The sequence below is a fragment of the Lepidochelys kempii genome, chromosome 4, assembly GCF_965140265.1.
Source record: "Lepidochelys kempii isolate rLepKem1 chromosome 4, rLepKem1.hap2, whole genome shotgun sequence".
Classification (NCBI taxonomy): domain Eukaryota; kingdom Metazoa; phylum Chordata; order Testudines; family Cheloniidae; genus Lepidochelys; species Lepidochelys kempii.
Genome location: NC_133259.1, coordinates 12,579,786 through 12,600,243, shown reverse-complemented (window position 1 = coordinate 12,600,243; position 20,458 = coordinate 12,579,786). Strand labels below are relative to the sequence as shown.

The window sequence follows — 20,458 nt, the reverse complement described above, 5'->3', positions numbered from 1 at the left end:
GCGCTGCGGCGGGGACACCAGGTGGCCCGGGGCGGGCGGCTCCGGCTCCGCCTCCCCTTCCCAGGAGGCCCTGGCGCGGAGGTGGGGCTGGCCCTGGGCTGGTTGCCATGGCGAGTGGGGCCCGGTCCGGCCTGGACTGGGCGCTTCGCGCCTCCCGCCGCCCCCTCCCGCGGGCGGGCTAGGTTTAGCCCCTGCGGTGGTACCGGGGTGAGCCCTGGGCTACACGGGGGGTGTCGTGTCCGGTGACTCCCTGTGTGGACGCTCCGAGCCCGGAAGAAGAGAGACTCTTCCCCCCCCTCCCCCAGGTCGCTGAAACCCCTGGCGAAAAGACCTCGGCTAGACCGAACCTAGGCAGGGGTTAGGGCTTGTCTGCACCTAGTCCGGAGCAGCGGCTCCCCGTGACCGTGTGGATGCTCCACCCCGAATAAGGGAGCCTGGTCGCCCTTTAGCTTAATGCGCTTTGATCCAGGGAGGCCGTGTTGCCTCGTGGCTGGAGCACTGGGCGAGACTCAGGACACCTGGGTGCTGTCCCCGGATAATCCGCGGGCCTGCCGGGTGACCTTGGGCAAGGGGCTTCACCTCTCTGTGGCTCAGTGTAACAACAGTCACCTCCTTTGTAAAGCGCATTGAAGTCGACTGATGAAAAGTGCTACATAAGAGCGAGGTGGTGTTGTAATAACTAATATATCCATCTTGCGGGTGAGTAAACTGAGGCACGGTGTGCTTGGCAAACTTTTCAAGGCTCCAACAGTGAGTCTAGCGGAGGTGGGAAAAGAACCCATGAATCTGGACTCCCACGTCCCTGCCTTAATCATTTAACCATGTTGTCATCTCCCATTTTCCCTTCTAAACATGTTTCTCATTTTGAAAAGCTTGGTCACTAAGGAGAAAGAAATTATGTAACTAACAGGCTGAAGGCAGCAGGAAAAAGATGAATTGTCTCAAATGAATAAGGCCTGACTAGGAAATTAGTCAGAGGTGTGAAAAATCGACACTCCTGGCAACGCGGTTAAACAGACCGAACCCCCCCCCCCCCCCCCGTGTAGACAGCAATAGGTCGACAGGAGAATTCTCCTCCTCTCAGAGAGGTAGAATACCTATGCTGACAGGAAGAGCCCTTTCATCAGTGCGGGTAGTGTCTTCAATGAAGTGTTACAGTAGTGCAGCTACAGTGCTGTAGCATTATAAGTGTTACTCCTGAGGGCATTCTGTGCCAAAAAATTATAAATTCTGCACACAGTATTTTAAAATTCTGCACATTTTATTTGTCATATAAATGTGGAGGCCACTGGCTGCCCAGAGGTGGGAGATCGTTATGCAGCTCCCCCGTGGGACATGGACTCAGTGGTGAGGCTGCACCCAATCCGGACACAGCGCAAGGATTGGGCCTGCCCCAGAAACACCCACCACCTTGCCCCTTCATGCCAGCTGTACCAGGTGTGGGCAGGCAGGCTCAGTAATGCAGGATCCAAGTGTGGAGGGGCTTAGCATGGGGGGATCCAGGTGTGGTTTCAGAGGGTTCTGTGTGGGGCAATCTGGGTGCGGGTGGCTCAGTGGGGGATCTGGGTGTGGGGGGGGATCTGGATGCACAGGGGCTTGTTGGGGGGGTCTGGGTGCAGTGGTAATGGGACTCTGCAGGGGGGTCCAGAAGAAGGTGGTTGGGGCTCAGTGGGGGAAGTCTGGGTTTGGGGGGGATAGAGCTCGGCAGGGGGGTCTGGGTGTGGGGAGTTTAGTGGGGGGTCCAGGTGCAGGGGGAGTGGGGCTCAGTGGGATGGGGATCCAGTTGCAGCTGGTTGGGGCTTGGTAGGCTGGGGATCCGGGTATGGTGGCTTGTTGGGGTGGTCCAGGTGCAGGGGGAGTGAGGCTTGTCAGGGGGGTTCTGGGTGCAGAGGGAGTGGGGCTCGGCGGGATGGTCTGGTTATGAAGGGTCTGGATGCATGGGGGTTGGGCAGATGGGGAGCAGCAACCTGTATAGTGATCTCTCGCAGCTGAAGTGTGCAGGGGAGAAATCTGGGGGTGGGTCTGACACAGCCCCAGCTGCCATGCAGGGGAAGAGGAAGTCCCATCCTTCCCAGCCCAGCCGGGTTTTTCCCAGTCCTGCCCCCGCCCCACAGTGATTTACCTCTCTGTCGGCTGCCCTGGGCACACAAAACATATTGCTGGGGAGGGTCTTATGACCACTCTCGTGACTTCCCTTTGCTTCCCCATCAAAAAGCCATTTTTCTGCAAGGAAGCAAAGAAATCTGTGAGGGACATAAATTCTGTGCATGTGCAGTGGCACAGAATTCCCCCAGGAGTAAAGTGTAAACAAGCTCTAAGATACATGTGTCCTGTATCCCATGTGTCCCATTGGGTTGATAAATGGCTATCTCAGGGCCCATTACGGTTAAGATGTAAACAAAGGCTTCTTCGGTTACAATATTAAACAGTGAAGTGTGGTTCAGGGTTTCATGTTGAGTTATTGTAGGCTTACTCCCATTGTAATAACCACCATTGCAATCTTTTCAACTTTTTATTAAAAAAAACAGCGAAGAAGAAGGATAAACAGTTAAAGTATTTGAAATGTTAAGGTTTTTTTTAATTTTATTTATTCCTTATGCCCTTTCCCTTAAAGGAGTACATAGGGAAACCCACCACCACCACTATGCTTGAGAAGTACTAGTGGCACCTTAGAGACTAACCAATTTATTTGAGCATAAGCTTTCGTGAGCTACAGCTCACTTCATCGGATGCATTCAGTGGAAAAGTGAGCTGTAGCTCATGAAAGCTTATGCTTAAATTGGTTAGTCTCTATGGTGCCACTAGTACGGCTTTTCTTTTTGCGAATACAGACTAACATGGCTGCTACTCTGAAACCTGTCACTATGCTTGAGAGTCTTTTACAGGGTTTTAATTGGTATTAAAGACAGTCCTAACTGTCCTGACTTTTTTTTTGGGGGGGGGGAGGGAAGGGGGGTTACTTTAGATGGCATAGAACTACTGTTGTTCCTTTAAGACAAGACAAGCATACAATGTCTCTGGTACTGACTTACACTTACATCCTCACTGCTGGAGTAATACAGGCCCAGCATGCTGTCTGATCAGCCACTGTGTGACCTGGCACTGTGCTATTCAAGGCATTGCCGGCCTTTCTGGTCACAGACTCATAGCAGTGTTGAAAAAGGTGGAGTTATCTTGGCCAAATAAGTCAAATTCTTATCAGTCAGAGGCAAAAAGAAATAATGCAGAAAAGAAAAAAGGTAGGGAAGGAAAATGACACATGAGGGAGGACGTGACAGCAGGAGCCTAAGGCTCACATGCAAGATTGTCAGGATTTAGCCAAAGCTGGTGATGTTCTCTGGTTTTCCATCTCTCTGACCTGCTCCGGTAAGGATTCTTTCAGAATTGGAACAGTGAAGACCCACCCTGTCATGGTGGATCCCAGGCTTCTGGGAGATGGTGGGGATATTGGCAGCCATGATGGTGAAGCTCACTCCTTTCAGTCTCACATTCCACTGGTCCTATCTAGTGCAACCCCAGATAAAGCAATGTCAAAGAAGGGGAGGTAACCTCTCCCATTAAAATTAACCAATCAAAACATTTTGGTGATTTAAACTGTAAACACATTCTCCCATTTCTAGAATCAGCTTGTTCTGCCAATGCATGACTTTACCAGGAGCCTTGAAGGTCTCTTATTGCCATTCTTTGAAAATAAACAACCTATTTTGTACCAATCTATTTCTCTCCTAATTTTTACTCATATTTATAAACAATTTTATGTAATAGGATGAGTTGGACTTTTGTTACCTTGGAAAATTTAGAGCACAAGCCTTTGTACAACAGTCCTCTCCAATTTATTGGATTTTGGACACAATAAGTCACATATGTGGATTTGCAAAGGGGCTTCAGCCCAGCTTTTAAAGCTGAGCCTGTTGTTTTTAATGTTCAAGTTTTCTGCATATGCCAAACCTGAGATTTGCATTCATAACATGTATTTCAATATGCAGACCCAAGTTTTGCATATACAAAAACTTGAGTGCAGAAACTTTGCAGGTACAATTTTAGAAGCTGCTTTTGACAGTTTGGCCTATAACATAAATCAGCTTCCAGGCCAAACAGCTTTTCACTGCATAACCAGATCATTGAGCCTCACTGACTATGGCAGTGCTACATAGATCTTATTTTCATATAGATAAATTGTTCCTGAATATTTCTCAGCTGAGCAGAGCACAAGCAGGATTCCTGTCAACAATAGATGCATGCACATCTGTTTTCACTTATCTTGCCTTCAACGTATCTGTTCCTCCACTGATGGGAAGAATATCTATGTGGGTAGTATCCCATTCCAGAACCCGTCTTGCAGTTTTCAGAGTGTCTGCAAGATTACCTTTAGGAGGCAACAGTTTGTTGGCAAAACAGCCTATAAGCAATATATGACAATGATTGCACATGTATTATGGCTTAATATGACACTGATATCTTCCAGGCATCACTGTGACTCCTGTAAGAAAACATTTATATGTAAACATGAATGTATTTATGAAACAAAGACCCTACACCCAGGATAAGAAAAAGGTTCATTACATATGTCAAATTTACCTTGTATTTATTTATTCTTCAGAAATCCTGGTTAAGAAAGCCTATCTGAAAAAGGAAATCTGTTATCATAAGTACATCTGAGCTTCCCCATCAATATTGTATTTGATTAAGGATTTAGAGGATTTATATTTCTAGGAAGACAGAGTATTGTTCATTGTTAATGAGGTTATTGGTAGCAAAGTTGTGTGTTAAAAATTACTTACACAAATTCTTGTTTTCTATAGCCTGAGATGCAGAAAGAAGAAAAGTCTTGAACAAGTCATGCATCAGAACAGGTGCTGCTCTTCTGGTAAGATACTCTGTGTATCACCTTACCAGAGCACAATTGTTGCCTTCAGTATAGTCATAAGTGATTTGTTTTACTTTAAACGATCCAAGCAATGAGGTTTCCATGATTTTTCTTAGGAGACTATTTAATGTTCTAATGGCCTAACCTGCAAACCTTGTACATATATAGTATCTTATTATGTGAATGATACTGCAAAACATCCATCACTGAGAATCGGCTGCATGTGGGAATGAAATATGCGTGAACCCCATGCAGAGGAACTCCATATCACAAACACTGCAGAGATCTCTGGAGAAAGTTTCCACACTTTATCCCAGAGATGGAAATTGTTAGCATGTCAGGAAGTGGGGGCCACACACAGCATGGTACAACAAATCCATGGGATTTGTTGGAGGTAACAAATGGCCATATTTATTACTCTTCGTGATACCCAGCTGTAACTGGACATGGTCAGGTTGAAGAAGTGTCCTACTTCTGGTGTGGGGGTGAGGATTATGTCCCATCACATAATCTTTTGTAATTCCTGGAGTAAAAATCACTTATTCATGCTTTGCTTGTTTGTTCAGGATTTGATTTAGTACATGAAAATAACTCCAGAGGTACTAACCATAGAGTCTGTCAGATATCCACATGTAAATATTCAGTTATCATATTAATCAGTCATCTAGGTATCCATTCCCCTGGCGACAAATACCATACATTAATCAGGAAAACAATACACCTGCTAAAAAAACACCTTGTTACATACTGTAGATTTAATCCAAGATCTAGGGTACAATATTCCTAGAGCCCTGGCATTAATGTACTGCATTGTATTAGTTGCAGAAGTGGATCTCGTGATTAAACATTGTTTTCCTCTCACTATACACCTTAGGACAGATGTGGGCAAACTACGGCCTGTGGCCCACATCTGGCCCATGGGACCGTCTTGGAGCTCTCGGCCCAGGAGGCTAGCCCCCAGCCTCTCGCCTGCTGCCTCCCCCCTCCCTCGCAACTACGCGTGGGCAGCACTCTGGGTGGCAGAGTACAGCTGCCAAACATGCTGCTCTGAGCAGCCGGGGCCGGGGGGGGGTTGGATAAGGGGTAGGGGGTTCCGGGGGGCAGTCAGGGGACAGGGAGCAGGGGGTGGTTGGATAGGGCGAGGTTCTGGGGGGGCGGTCAGGGGATGGGGGGGGGGAGTCCCGGGGGGCCTGTCAGGGGTGGGGGTGTGGATAGGGGTCGGGCCAGTCAGGGGACAGGGAGCGGGGGGAGTTGGCTAGGAGGTGGGGTCCTGGGGAGCAGTTAGGGCAGGGGTGTGGATAGGTGTTGGGGCAGTCAGGGGACAGGGAGCAGAGGGAGTTGGATAGGGTCCTGAGGTCCTGGGGGGGGCCTGTCAGGGGGCAGAGGTGTGGATAGGGGTTGGGACAGTCAGGGAACAGGGAGCGGGGGGGGTCCTAGAGGAGCGATTAGGGTTGGGGGGGTCTCGGGAGGGGCTGCTCAGGGGACAAGGAGCGGGGGATGGGTCAGGGGTTTAGAAGGGGGCAGTCAGGGAGTGGGAAGTGGGAGGGGTTGGATAGGGGGTGGGGGCCAGGCTGTTTGGGGAGGCACAGCCTTCCCTACCTGGCCCTCCATACAGTTTTGCAACCCCGATGTGGCCCTCCAGCTAAAAAGTTTGCCCACCCCTGCCTTAGAAAGTACATATTTATTATAATTTTAAGAACATTTTTGTGCTCTGAGCACCAAATGAATTCATCTTTATCAGTGACTAGAACCCGGAAACTTTCATTTGGAACCAAAGCATTTTGTCAAGTGTTAGGTTTAGGGCCCTTTCAAAGTAAATTTTTATGCTTTGTGGTATAGTAGATAATCCCCCAAAACAGATGTGAGGCCGTTGCTATCAGGGACTGGGACATGGGCAGTCTGAGCTAGTGGTCAGAGTAGGAGACAGGAAATGGAACCAAGGGTCAGAACCAGTCAGAGACAAGGGTCAGACCCAGGATCAAAGTCAAAGAGTCCAACTCAGGAAAAAGGAGTAGGGACCAGGAACAGAAAAGGGAAGGGCAGGATAGGACTAAAGTTGGACAAAGCTGGGAGTGAAGTAGTTGACAGCACAGTATGTTGTAGCTGGAAACAAAAATCAATCTTGTTGCACAGATGACTTTCTGTGTCTCTTTCTGGCTTAAATAGTGTACCCGCTCCAATCAGGGGCTCCAGAGCTCCTCCAATCAGGTTCCTGTAAGCAGTACTTTTAGTGGAGCATAAGGACCTCTGGCTCTTAACTCTCCAAGCACTAAGGTTGGTGTTGTGGATGTGGCTGCAGCTCAAGAACCTATTAGTGCTGGTGCTGGTCCTTTGTCTCCTCCTATCTGTTAGATTCAACATGTCTTTACTTGCTCAGCTGAGCAGGTCTATGCTTATGTAACACTGCAGTCTGCTGCTGATTCCTCATATCCCCAATGTCTGGAATAAGCATATCTCCTGCCCTTAGGAATAGAAAAATGCTACAAGGCATAAAGTATACAGGTAATGTAATCTCCCATGACAGTTACCAAGGTAAAGCGTCTCTTATAGTATACTGCAGTAAGACTTTGAAATTTAGCTTGCTAGTAAAATACAACATTCTGGAGGCAGAAGAGTGCATTTGGGTGGGAGGAGGGAATGCAGATTATTCAGGTCCAAACCAGAATACATCTGCATTTGAGTTTTTCCCCCCAATATTTTTTGAGGCATAGGGCCTGATCTACCTGGCCAACAAATTCAGAAATACCCTCTAGATACAGATTGTTAAAAAATATATTGAAAAAAGTGCAATGTCATCTAAATGCATCCTAATTACACCCCAAATCCCCCAATAAACCATTTTTTTTAAAAAAGCTTCTTTAATACAGAGTATTAAAATATAATTATGAATAGAGCAGGGAGACACCAACCTGACATTCTGACTTAGTTTGGAATACAGAAAAAGCCATTCAACTTTTAAATGCATGAGTAAGGCAGGAGACTTTCAAACCCTAGAACTTATCCTATAAAAATTTTAAAACTCTTTGTTAAGCTCTGACATCTTTTGGCAAAATCCAACTTGCCTTACAGCAACCCTGAAGGTCTCCTGCCTTTCTTATGCATTTAAATGCTAAAGTGCATTTTTCTGTTTGTCTCAACTATGGCCCTGATCCTACAAGTTGTTCCATGTGGACAGACTCTTCACCCACTGACGCAGAACTCAGGGATCCCACAGCAGGCATCTGCGTGCACCCAGCAACTTGTGAAATAAAGAAGTGAAATTCTGGCCCTTCTAAAGTCATAAGAGTTTTGCCATTGACTTCAATAGGGCTAAGATTTCACCAACAGCCTATATCCTTGGATTGCACTTTTTATTTTTGTTTAGACTAGAATACTGGGTAGGAGACCCCCAAGAAAAGTAAGAGTCTCTTGCTTGATCTAGGAGTTGTCTTGTACGGTAGGGACACCCAAAGCACAGTCCAAACTGCCCAGAAATGTGGCTTGCAGCTGTTCTCCAATACTTTGATTCTGATTTTATCAGTTCCTGAGCCACGTGAAATAGGGAACTATTGTCTTTGCAGCAGATGGGAAACTGAGGCACAGAATTACTATGCGATTTACCCAAGGACACAAATGAAATCGGTGAGTCAGTTGGGAAATGGACCCAGGTTTTCAGAGTCCCAGTCCAGTGCCTTGTCCACTAGACTAATCTCGTTACTGGGAGATGTTAGTGCAGAATAGTGGGTGTTGGGAATGGGGTGTAGTGGGGGGGGTCTTCAGTTTAGAGAAATGCTAATGGGGAGGTGTTGCGGGTATGTTATGAGGAAAATACTGGTAGGAGCTTTGGATGGGGCAAGCACTAATGAAGGTTTAGGGGAAGGTCTGGAATGCTGATAGGCTTGTTGTGAGGGAAATGCTATTGGGGCTTTTGTGAAGACAGTTGTCCTGTTGAAGGTGGATTCTTGGAGGTTAGGGAGTAGGCAATGCGGGAGAGGTGGGAGGTATTTGGAGGAACAGTGCTGGTACCAGGGTGCCGTGATTGGGGAGAGGGTGTTGCGAGAAGTAGCGTTAGGTAAGTGAGGTACTAAGAGGGTGGCAGTAGTGGGAGGTTTGGGGGCGTGAGGTGCTGCAGAAATGGGGTGTAGTGTTTGGATGGGAGGCAGTGGGGTGCTATGGGCAGTGTTTGGAGAGGGGGTGCAGCATACAGGGGAGGCAGTGGGGCGCTGTGGGCATGTTTGGGGAGGAGGTGTTGGGGCCGGGTTAGTGCTGGGGGTGGTATGTGGGGTTTGGCGGAGGCAGGGGTGGGTGGTTTTGGTGGGCAGTGGGGGAAGAGTTGGGAGGGAGCGTGGGGGAGGCCGTGGGAGGTGGTTTTGGGGGGCGGCAGGGATGCTGGGGGCGGTGTTTGAGGAGGGGGTGTTTGGGGGCAATGTCACGGTGTGTGTGTGTGGGGGGGGGGGGTCCTGAAGCAGCGGGGACGGAGGAACTCTACGGGCAGCGGCGGCGGAGGGAGGCCTCGGCTCTCCGCGCCCCGCCCCGCGCTCTCCTCCGCCCCCCCTGCGCCGGCCGCTGCCGTTGGGAGCCGAGAGCGGAGCCACTCGCTGGTCCCGCGCCGCCGCCGCCGCCTGCGCCATGAGCTTCTTGTTGTGAGTAGCGCCGGGCTCGTGCTGCCCCCACCCCCGGCCGCTGGCCCTTGGGACGGGGGACCCCCCCGCCCCCCGTCTCTGCTTCTTTCCCCTGGAGCCCCCCCCCCTTCCTCCCCTTTCTCCCATGCAGACCCGGCTCGTGTCCACTGCGGTACCGGAGCAGCTCAGAGGCTCCCTCCCTCGTGGTTCCTCACAGCCACCATGAGCCCGCTCGCTGAGCCGGTCCCTCCGGCAGCACAGGGGCTGTGCTCACCCGCTTCCCCCGGCCCTTCGCTCCCCTCTCCCGCTCCCCCAAAGCCCTGCCCGGCGGCGGAGAGCCGTGGCGCGCTCTCTGCCCCTGGGGGTGCTCTTGATGCAAGTGGGCAGAGGACGGTCGCCCCTGGTTTTGGCTGAGGCCAGCCGCGCGTGCCGCCGCCGCTGCTGCGGAGAAATAGACATCTTGGACAATACCACTGAGAAATCCCCATCCGCCTTCCCTGGGCTGGCCCTGAACCCGCCGTGCAAGTGTTGGTGTAACATGGTGTTCTGTTGTTCCTGTTCCATGTCTCCTAACGCCGGCCCGAGGGTTTGGGGCAGTGGGGAGGAGTGGTTCTTGTGAGTCCTGGTTTTTTGTTTTTTGTTTAACAACATTTTTTAAAAAGGGTAGATGTCTAAAAGGAGAAGTTCAGGATTACATGGGACTGGGACCACCGGACAGCCTTGTAAATCTCTCTCGGGCATGTAGAGGGCACAGTTTGTTTTCATAGAGGGAAACATGTTGGCATATTTCGTTCCTGGAGCTTGTAAATAAAAAAATGAAAAGGGAGGGCGGGGAAGGTTTAAAGGAAAAAAAGGTACAGGAAATAAATCACTGCACTCCATTAATATAGAGAAGTGAGACTTTCTCAAATGTTACTCTGCAAGGACTATTCTGAATTTGCTCAACTGGGTAATATGGAAGTAGGCCAATGTTCATAAAAAATCTGCAGAGGGAAACACAAGGTAGGTACTAAGTTAGACTTTTTCTTTTCAAACTAACTAAAAATATGTGCAGCAAAAACCTTTTAACATGAGGTATTTTGGCTGATGTGTTAATGTAGTCTATTCAGCCTAATAAAACATTAGGAATTAAAAGTTAATTAAGGATTCAGATATTCCTTGTGCAGATGACTACCTTTCATCTGCTATAAATATAGCAAGCCAGGTAGGTAAGAAGGTGCTGACTGGATGGATGATAATGAAAAGGCAATTGTTTACTGCAAGGATACAAAGATCCTATAGGAATTAGTGACAAATCAGACACATGTAATACCTATGTTTTGCTATTCAGCTTCATAGACTAGAGTGGAACTGAATGATCCTTGTTTCTCCCCTTGGGAGTGGAAAGAAGGTACTTAAGACAATTAGTGTAAACCAGTTCAGTGACCTATTAACTAAACTGAGATGCACTCCAAAGGAGGAGGGGGTGGAATTACACAGCTGAAAAAGATAGCATTTAATAGTTAAACTGGGGCCTAAATGGAGTTTACAAAACCTACTGGTGCTTAAAATTAAGCACATACATAAGTCTTTGCTGGACTAGTGGCGTGGTATCTGAAAGGTGGTGAAGGCTTATATTGATAACTGTTAGATGCCTGTATGGTTGGCCTGATTCTGAAGAGCATGGGAGGAGATGCTTTCCTCTTGGGAACTGGAGTAGTAGTGACTCTCATCATGGAGAGACACTATTCTCTCTGTAATTAAGATTGTTATTAGCTTCTTTTTATAAACCTAGTCATTACATTGGTTAAGTTTGCCAAAACCAACCCAATTCATCTGAAATTGCAGATGCAGTATCTTAGTCCAGGGTAGAATTGGTAGATACCTACCAGCTGAATGACCAAGGTTGCTAGTCAGTGGTAGATACAAAAGATTATTGGGTGGCAGGGGCACTGTCCTGGTTCGAAGCTTAGCTGTTCCCCTCTTCCACCATCCCAAGCTGCTGTGAAAGAGGGTGGGTGACACCAGAATGCTGTCCTTGGATTCTGGTGTGTGTCTGAGAGTGGGGGGTTGGTTTCATAATCCATGGCCCCAGGCTAATTGGTGTCAGAAAAATGTGAAGCTCTACTTTCTCTGGCTGCTGAAAGAGAAAGATAAACTTTCTGTCTCTTCTCCTTTTCCAGAGCCTCCTGGCTTTTGGAATGGGGTGAAGCAGGTCTCTGCTACTCTGTCATTTCCTCCTAGTCTCCATTGGTCAGGGTCAACTTCCTGTATGAATAACTTCAGTGCCTGTTTCTGTTGCTGCTCAGCAAAGCCAGGAACAGCAGCAAAGGTACTGGAGCTGTCTGCCGACTCAGGAGGACAGACTGCATTTGGTTATAATTGAAAGAGTTTCTTTTAGATCTTAAGGTCTAGACATTTAAATGTTTTTTTAAAGTTTAAATTCAGCAGAAATGGATGCCCTGTTTTCTTCCCCGCCTAGCTTTCAGCTTCCTACTGGCAAGTAGATATTTCAAGCATTTTTGATATTTCAAGCATCTTCGTAAAAATGGTTAGTGTTATGTCTCCTCAATTTCTTCCCTCCCTCAAATTATCTTTTATTATCCTGATTACACCCATCAAAAACAAAATCTTATGTAACACATGAACATGTTTACATATTCAATATCTCATTCACTTTTTAGGCTGCAAAATAAACACACTTTTTTAGACATAGCTTCAGGAGAAGGCTTAATTGCTGCTGCAGGTAACAAAGTGTTTTTCCCTCCTTCCCCCCCTTTCTCCAGTCCAATCATACAGTGCTCTCTTCTTATTTTCCAACTGGGTACACATTTTTATATTTATCTGGTGCAGTTTCATTATGAAGGTTTTATAAAGATGCTTCTGTTAGGTGTACCATATGGTGATGTACCAATCCTCTATACAAGTGCAGGTTATATCTTCATTAAATGCTATAATTCTCCAATTTGCCATGGAAGCACAAGATAAAATCATACGTTCTCCTTGTCAACTGAGTTTCCAAATAACACAGCAGTTGTGTTCTTATGGGGCCCAATCATGCCGGGTGCTGAGTGCCTCCTGAAATGTGGAGAATATTCTCAATTTCCATTTATCATACCATGATTATTCCATTCTTTTGATAGGGTTAGTTAGTGGTCAGCATGGAGTGCATTTGCTCAGTTTTATCTACCTATGTGCGAAGAATTCAAGGGGACATTTTCAACTTGAAAATAGCATTTCTTTTAAAATAAAAGTGTACCTACTATTATCAAAATAATATCTAATGTTATCATTGAGAGAAGTTGATGAATTTTAAAAAATGTTTTATTTACTGCTTGTATTTAACAGAAATGTTGTAGGTTGTCACTTTTACTGTATAATCAATATTTCCCACATTGAAAAGATCCTTGCAAACATCTATATGGGAGCAAAAAAAAAAAGATATGGAATATACTCTTTAACAGGTCGTGCTATCAAAAGCTGGGTAAAAAATAAAAAAGTTAAGTTCCAAAAAATTCAGTTTGACAGATTCCTTTCAAAAGGAAATTACAGCAGAGTTGCAGAAATCATAGTCTGCATCTCCAAGGAAGAAATTAAAGATAGTTCTGTAGGCGTACCATCTGGCAACTTGCTACTGCTATCCTGAATTACTAAAACTGCCCTAGCAAAGAAGCTACATCAAAAAATGATTTTTAATAAAAATCCCTGACATAATTCAGGATCCTAAATTTTTTATTATCCAACAGTTGTGTACCTTTAAGATTATGTAATCCCCCATCCTTAAGGCCAATATAGAGTTTCATATTTTTTAATTTTTTATTAAAATGAGCAGTCAGAATTGTCACATGCAGATTTCTGGCGAAAAAGAGCTGTAGGAAACAATTTCTGTGAGTTTATATTCGTTGAGATATATGCATTATTTACTGGTAAAATTTACATAAGCAGTCTCCCAATAAACATCAGTGTGAAGGTGACCTGTAAACAAAGGGAAAAATGTGCTTCTTTCAATATTGTTTTTTGTTTCTTCGTGATGTTAAAATAAGACCTGACATTTTTGTTTTTAAATCTACAAAAGTCAGATTTATACATATGAAGGCCAGAAAAGAAATGTGTGCCTGCTCTTTTCCCACCTTCCTCCCTTCACTACTTCTTGCAGGTCCACTTCAAAATCAGAACTATAAAAATCATAAACTACAGAATAGATATACTTTAGATAATTTTCTTGACTGACAAGAACTGTCTTTTGTGCCTCCTCTAGCCCACTCAATGCTCTTGAAGAACTGTCTGGCTATTCTCTACTTTTCTCAGCTTTGCCAGAAGTCAAGCCAGTCTGTTGTTGTTTTGCTCCCTACAATAATCTCTCTCTCTCTTTCCTCTTCGCACTCTAGTGTCCTGGCTGCTGCAATTGGGGGGGGGGGAGGGAGGAGTTTCCACTACTTTATCTGTCCCTAACCTCTATTGTTGGGGGATCCTTCCCAGTGATGCTTCTTGTAGGATTCCTAAGGTACTGCAGAATGAAACTGTCCTGATTCTGGTCAGTTTCATAGGTGCTCATCCGGTTTCCAATAACAGTTGTGAAAAGCCACCATCTGTTCAGTTTACACTCTGCTACAGTTTGGGAGACCTCAGAGCTACAGTAAAGGCATTGGACTGTGTGCAGACTCTGAAGGACACTCATGTTGATTACATTCTGTGTGTATTTCGAAGGTTTTCTTTGCAACTGTAAGGTGCTAGAAACTTCCTTTTTTTAAAAACTGAAACTCCTGAGAGTTTAGATTTTGCTGAAGCTAATGAAACTTAGCTGGGACAGCGTCCTACTCACCATATGCAAGGGAATTTTCCAAGCCCTGGTGGCAGCAGTGCCAGGTCTCAAGTAAACCTTACTTACTGTGAAAGTAAAGTGTCACAACTGGTTCCATATGCCACAATGTCATCCAAAGAGTCCTAATAATAATCCCTCTTGAGGCTATGGTTTATGGAACCAGTTTGTGACACTTAATTTCACAACAAGGATTTTTAGTAATTATAAAGATAATTGGCTGTTTAAATATATAGTCTTACCAAAAATCTGTTTAACATTATTTAAACAAAGTATTTTCAAATGGTGTAGCTAAAAGTACTGATCACTTCTGTTCAGCTCCTATTTTCAAAGGGTCAGAGTCCAAGGATTTGCTCCCATGCTGGCAGCTCGGGTCTTTCACTTCATATCTCTTTGTGATCCCTTCTTTGAAAGCTGTCGGAAACCCAAATACTGAACACAGTACTAAAGCCTAAATGAAAACCCCCATTTTCCTAGTTGCCCCATCTTTAATATAATTTATTTTGCAATTATCAGACTGTCTTGACAATGTCTTTTAAAATGCTTGGTTTCAGAGTAACAGCCGTGTGTCAAGGTTCCTCCCCCACTCTGAACTCTAGGGTACAGATGTGGGGACCTGCATGAAAACCTCCTAAGCTTACTTTTACCAGCTTAGGTTAAACTTCCCCAAGGTACAAATTAATTTTATCTTTTGTCCTTGGAATAACCACTGCCACCACCAAACTCTAACTGGGTTTACTGGGAAACGTAGTTTGGACACATCTTTCCCCCAAAAATCCTCCCAACCTTTGCACCCCACTTCCTGGGAAAGGTTTGGTAAAAATCCTCACCAATTTGCATAGGTGACCACAGACCCAAACCCTTGGATCTGAGAACAATGAAAAAGCATTCAGTTTTCTTACAAGAAGACTTTTAATAGAAATAGAAGTAAATAGGAGTAAAGGAATCACCCCTGTAAAATCAGGATGGTAGGTACCTTACAGGGTAATTTAGATTCAAAACATAGAGAATCCCTCTAGGCAAAACCTTAAGTTACAAAAAAGACACACAAACAGAAATAGTCATTCTGTTCAGCACAATTCTTTTCTCAGCCATTTAAGGAAATCATAATCTAACGCATACCTAGCTAGATCACTTACTAAAAGTTCTAAGACTCCATTCCTGTTCTATCCCTGGCAAAGCAGCATACCAACAGACACAGACCCTTTGTTTCTCTCCCTTCTCCCAGCTTTTGAAAGTATCTTGTCTCCTCATTGGTCATTTTGGTCAGGTGCCAGCGAGGTTACCTTTAGCTTCTTAACCCTTTACAGGTGAGAGGATTTTTCCTCTGGCCAGGAGGGATTTTAAAGGGGTTTACCCTTCCCTTTACATTTATGACACCCCCCCCAATAACATCAGCCACACTATCAGAGGCTCGTTCACCTGCACATCCACCAATGTGATATATGCCATCATGTGCCAGCAATGCCCCTCTGCCATGTACATTGGTCAAACTGGACAGTCTCTATGTAAAAGAATAAATGGACACAAATCAGATGTCAAGAATTATAACATTCATAAACCAGTCGGAAAACACTTCAATCTCTCTGGTCACGCGATTACAGACATGAAAGTTGCGATATTACAACAAAAAAACTTCAAATCCGGACTCCAGCGAGAAACTGTTGAATTGGAATTCATTTGCAAATTTGATACTATTAACTTAGACTTGAATAGAGACTGGGAGTGGCTAAGTCATTATGCAAGGTAACCTATTTCCCCTTGTTTTTTCCTACCCCCCCCCCCCCCAGACGTTCTTGTTAAACCCTGGATTTGTGCTGGAAATGGCCCACCTTGATTAACATACACATTGTAAGGAGAGTGGTCACTTTAGATAAGCTATTACCAGCAGGAGAGTGGGTTTGTGTGTGTGTGTGTTGGGGGGTGTGTGTGTGAGAAAACCTGGATTTGTGTTGGAAATGGCCCAACTTGATTATCACACACATTGTAAGGAGAGTGATCACTTTAGATAAGTTATTAGCAGCAGGAGAGTGGGGTGGGAGGAGGTATTTTTTTCATGCTTTGTGTATATATAAAAAGATCTACACTTTCCACAGTATGCATCTGATGAAGTGAGCTGTAGCTCACGAAAGCTTATGCTCAAATAAATTGGTTAGACTCTAAGGTGCCACAAGTACTCCTTTTCTTTTTTTAAAATGCTTGTTGCTTTATTTTTCCCTTTATGATCCCTTGGGAACTCAGAAAAGTTCTAGAAAACTTTTCTTCAGTATTACACATACACTGCCTTATCACAGGGTTGCTCCCAAGCTCTGGGCTACTGGGACAGACTTTCTCCTTCATCAGTGCCACTACTCCTACCCCATTTGTTGAACCAAAATAAGAACTGAAATACCTCCTGATGCAGGGAACCCCATATGCTCTTACAAAGAACTGTAGGGTCTTTTCCCACCCCCAAATAGGTGTGTGCCTACCATGCTTGAGCTATTGCTGCTTCTCCTTCAGATTATTAGAGCCAAATCATGTGTGGTATGCTCATTTGAGCTCCCAGCTACGAGATGAAATAGTACTACCCTGGGAGTGGTAGAATTATGGGGATGACTTTAAAACTCCATGATACTAGTGATGTTGCAATGAATTTTAAAGTCCAGAGATCACATCTGAAAGACTTCTGTACATAACATTTTATCTTCTGAGATACATAAATGAAGGACTGAATGGATACTGCGGTTGGACATTTTTTTTATTTATTTATGCCGGGTGCGGTGTGTAAAAGAAGCATTAGTTTAAAAAACAAACAAAGACATTGACAAAGAAATAACATAGTTCATTGTGGAGATTTCTTACATGTTCACCACCACAATAACTACTGCATCTTAATTACTTCCAAAATGTGTCCTTTTATGCCAAAATTGTTTCATACTTCTAATTTCCCCTTGATGTTTATTTTTCTGAGCCTATACTACTAGTTATTATAGTTGTAAAATGAAAATAAGAACAGAACCCTGACCACTTTCAGAGGCAAGATTTCTGTGTGCAACGTTGTTTATTTTGATCCTTTAATAATATTTCTTTTGAAAGTACATCATACGTGTTTTTGATAAGACTGTGCTGAGTCCTTGAATTTAGAACTGTACCATCCTACAGGAGATTGTGGTAACAAGACACCAGAGGTACAATTTTTTGTCCCCTGTTTGCAAAAGGATGAAGATGGGTATTGGAAAGTGATTATATATTAACTGTTGTTGCAAATGTTACTTTTTTAAAGCTTCATAAACATGGTGATGTCCTGGTACATTGACAGAAATCAGATATGTTCATGAAACTGCTTGTCTATATTAGCAAATCTCTGCAATTTTATCCGTTACATGATTAGACCTTCTACTTATCCTCCCTTGGCACTAGATTATTGTTGTTTCCATTAGTATTTAACTTGCAGCCTCAGTACTCAACTTTACGCAAAAGTAAATAAATGAAACTTAACTAGGGAAATAAAACCTCTCTTGATTTTATTTTAAAAAGGAAAAACTAGAAGGCTATTTTTATTAGTCTATCTTAGCTCTGCAGTAGTATACAATAGGAAATACTGTGGTACTGTAGATATTAATAGGAAATTTTACTGGCAAATTAAATAAACTGCAACATATGCTTTGGCATGTCTTATTGCTTAATTAACCAAAACGTTCCTACTAAGTCTGGGAAACAGTGAGCTTGCTGAAAAAATGAGATGTAACTGTATGAGAAACTTTACTGTCAGAGGATTAGAGCAAGGAAGGTCATCAGTCACATTGACTCAGTTGTTGCAGAATCCCTTTATGACAATGAGGAATATTCCTTTGTCACATTCTACAGACCATCTTTTATTTTCTTCCCATTAAATTTAAATTGAGTGGGATTGCATGAATCCAGTGTTTAGCTTTGCTTTCTCATGGTTTTTTTTTTTTACATAGCCATCTAGAAACATCTTGTAGAATCATCATTTGGCTTGACATTGCGTGCTCTGTACCTGGTTTTGCTTTTGTGGCAATAACACATAACTGGTTAGAGTTGCTCTAGGTCATCTGTTTCATGACACTGCTAGTACCGTTGGAGGAGGACTACTAGAATGCATTTGTATCATCATGCTGAGTATTATCCTCTGCTCTAAGTCAGCAGAGACTGAGCTATCAAAAGGTAGCTGAAAAAATCTAAAAACTCCTTTGAAAGTGTGGATGAGAGTTCTTTTGGTCCTTCTTACTTTTCTCACTGACTCCAGTGGGAGCTCTTCCTGAGTAAACCCTTTGTATGACTCATCTTTTCACAAAGAAATACACTGAACGTTAAAAATGAGATTACTCCTATAGAGATATACTCTGAAGTATTATAGTAACATCCAGTGATTCTGACTGAATTTTCTCAAACTGTGTGTGTCCAGGCATTTTGAGTATGGACCAGTTTAGATATAACTGATTACAAGATGGATCTTCTGTTCATTTCACTTTTCTACAGGAGGTGCTTTTCATATGACCTGCTTTTTCATTAATAGATTCCAACACCAAAAGGGACCATTGTGATCACTTAGTCTGACTTCCTGTAAAAACAGACCATGGAACTTGCACCAAAATAATTCCTAGAGCACGTCTTCTGGAGAAACATTCAATCTTGATTTAAAAATCGTCAGTGATGTAGAATCCACCATGACCCTTGATAAGTTGTTCCAATGATTAATTACTCTCAGTTAAAAATCTATCCCTTATTTCCGGTCTGAATTTGTCTAGCTTCAACTTCCAGTAATTGGCTCATGTTACACCTTTCTCTGCTAGACTGACGAGCCCATTTTTCAGCATAACTGTCTTGATGCATTCACTTTCCCAAGGCTGGCTGAGCAGCACTCCCATGTTGACATATCAGGTGCATCCAGAACACATTAAGGTCTATGCAGGGACTCTGGAAGTGGGAACAGAGGTGTGGTAGAAGGGAAGGAAGAGCTAGAGGGTGAGGATCTAGAGACACGTGGTGGATGCTTCAAACCCCACTTCAGAGAAACTTGACCTTACTTCTCCCTTTCCCCCCACTCCATTTAGATATTTTTTTCTGAATTCCCCACCTCTGTTTACAAAGTAGCACTGCAGTCTCTTAGTACCACAGAGCTGCTATTAGTTTTGCTGGAGGGGCAGGAGTAGCTCCTGTTGCTAAAGCGTTCAGAACATCATCCTGATAGAATCATAGAATATCAGGGTTGGAAGGGACCTCAGGAGGTCATCTAGTCCAACCCCCTGCTCAAAGCAGGAACAATCCCCAACTAAATCATCCCAGCCAGGGCTTTGTCAAGCCTGACCTTAAAAACTTCTAAGGAAGGAGATTCCACCATGGATTGCAGCTGAGCACTCCTGCTCATCAGTACTTAGCCACACAGCAGCCACGCCATCAGGTGCGGCAGGTTGCTGTGGTTCTGGGACAGCAGATCTAGCCTAAGAGGTAACTGCAGCGGGTCGGCCACCGAAAGACTCAGCAGCATGCCAAACCAGTGCTGGCAAGGCCACGCCAGGGCTATGAGGATGAGAGATACTTTGTCTTGCTTTGCCTTGAGCAGGACCCTGTGGACAAATGGCACCAGCGGAAAGGCGTATATCAGCGCTCCCGACCATGGAATCAGGAAGGTGTCCACTAGGAATTACTTGTCTCTGCTGTGCAAGGAATAGTATATGTGGCACTTCCTGTTCCATCTGGACGCAAATAGGTCCATCTGGGGAGTCCCCCGCCTTTGGAAGATAAGACTGACCACCTCTGGATGGAGGGACCAGTCGTGGTGAGATGAGAAGATGCTGATGAGGTGATCTGCCAGGACATTCTTCGTTCCGGGAAGGTGGGCGACCACCAGATGGATGGCATGCCGCATAGCATGCAGAAGTCCCAGAGGCTGAGTGCCTCCCGACACAGGGCTGACGACCTGGCGCCACCCTGCCTGTTGATGTAATAAATTGCCGCTGTATTATCCATGAGGACCTGCACCACCTTGCCTTTCAGGTGGGGCAAGAACACCTCAGAGGCCCGGCACACTGCCTTGAGCTCCCTGATGTTGATATGGAAGGCAAGATCGTGCTGCAGCCAACGGCCCTGGGTGTTGAGCTCACCCAGGTGGGGCCCTCAGCTCAGGTCCGACATGTTCGAGACCAGGATGAGCGATGGTGATGGCGACAGAAAGGGAACTCCCTG

At 44.9% G+C, this 20,458-nt stretch overlaps 1 protein-coding gene across 3 annotated transcripts in view; it reads left to right on the top strand.

The window, feature by feature from the left end:
* MOB1B (MOB kinase activator 1B) overlaps positions 1-20,458 on the top strand; it is an 84,729-nt gene continuing 64,271 nt past the window's right edge. The window contains exons 1-2 of one of the 3 annotated variants that reach the window (XM_073340404.1): positions 1-699; positions 4,803-4,867. Coding sequence is in view for 2 of the 3 variants with exons in the window: in XM_073340406.1 (XP_073196507.1) it covers positions 10,007-10,083 (77 nt within the window). In the remaining variant the exon portion in view is untranslated. Of the gene's footprint in view, positions 700-4,802; positions 4,868-9,403; positions 9,490-9,978; positions 10,084-20,458 lie in introns of those variants that run through there. The other 2 variants (XM_073340403.1, XM_073340406.1) reach the window with 2 other exon arrangements.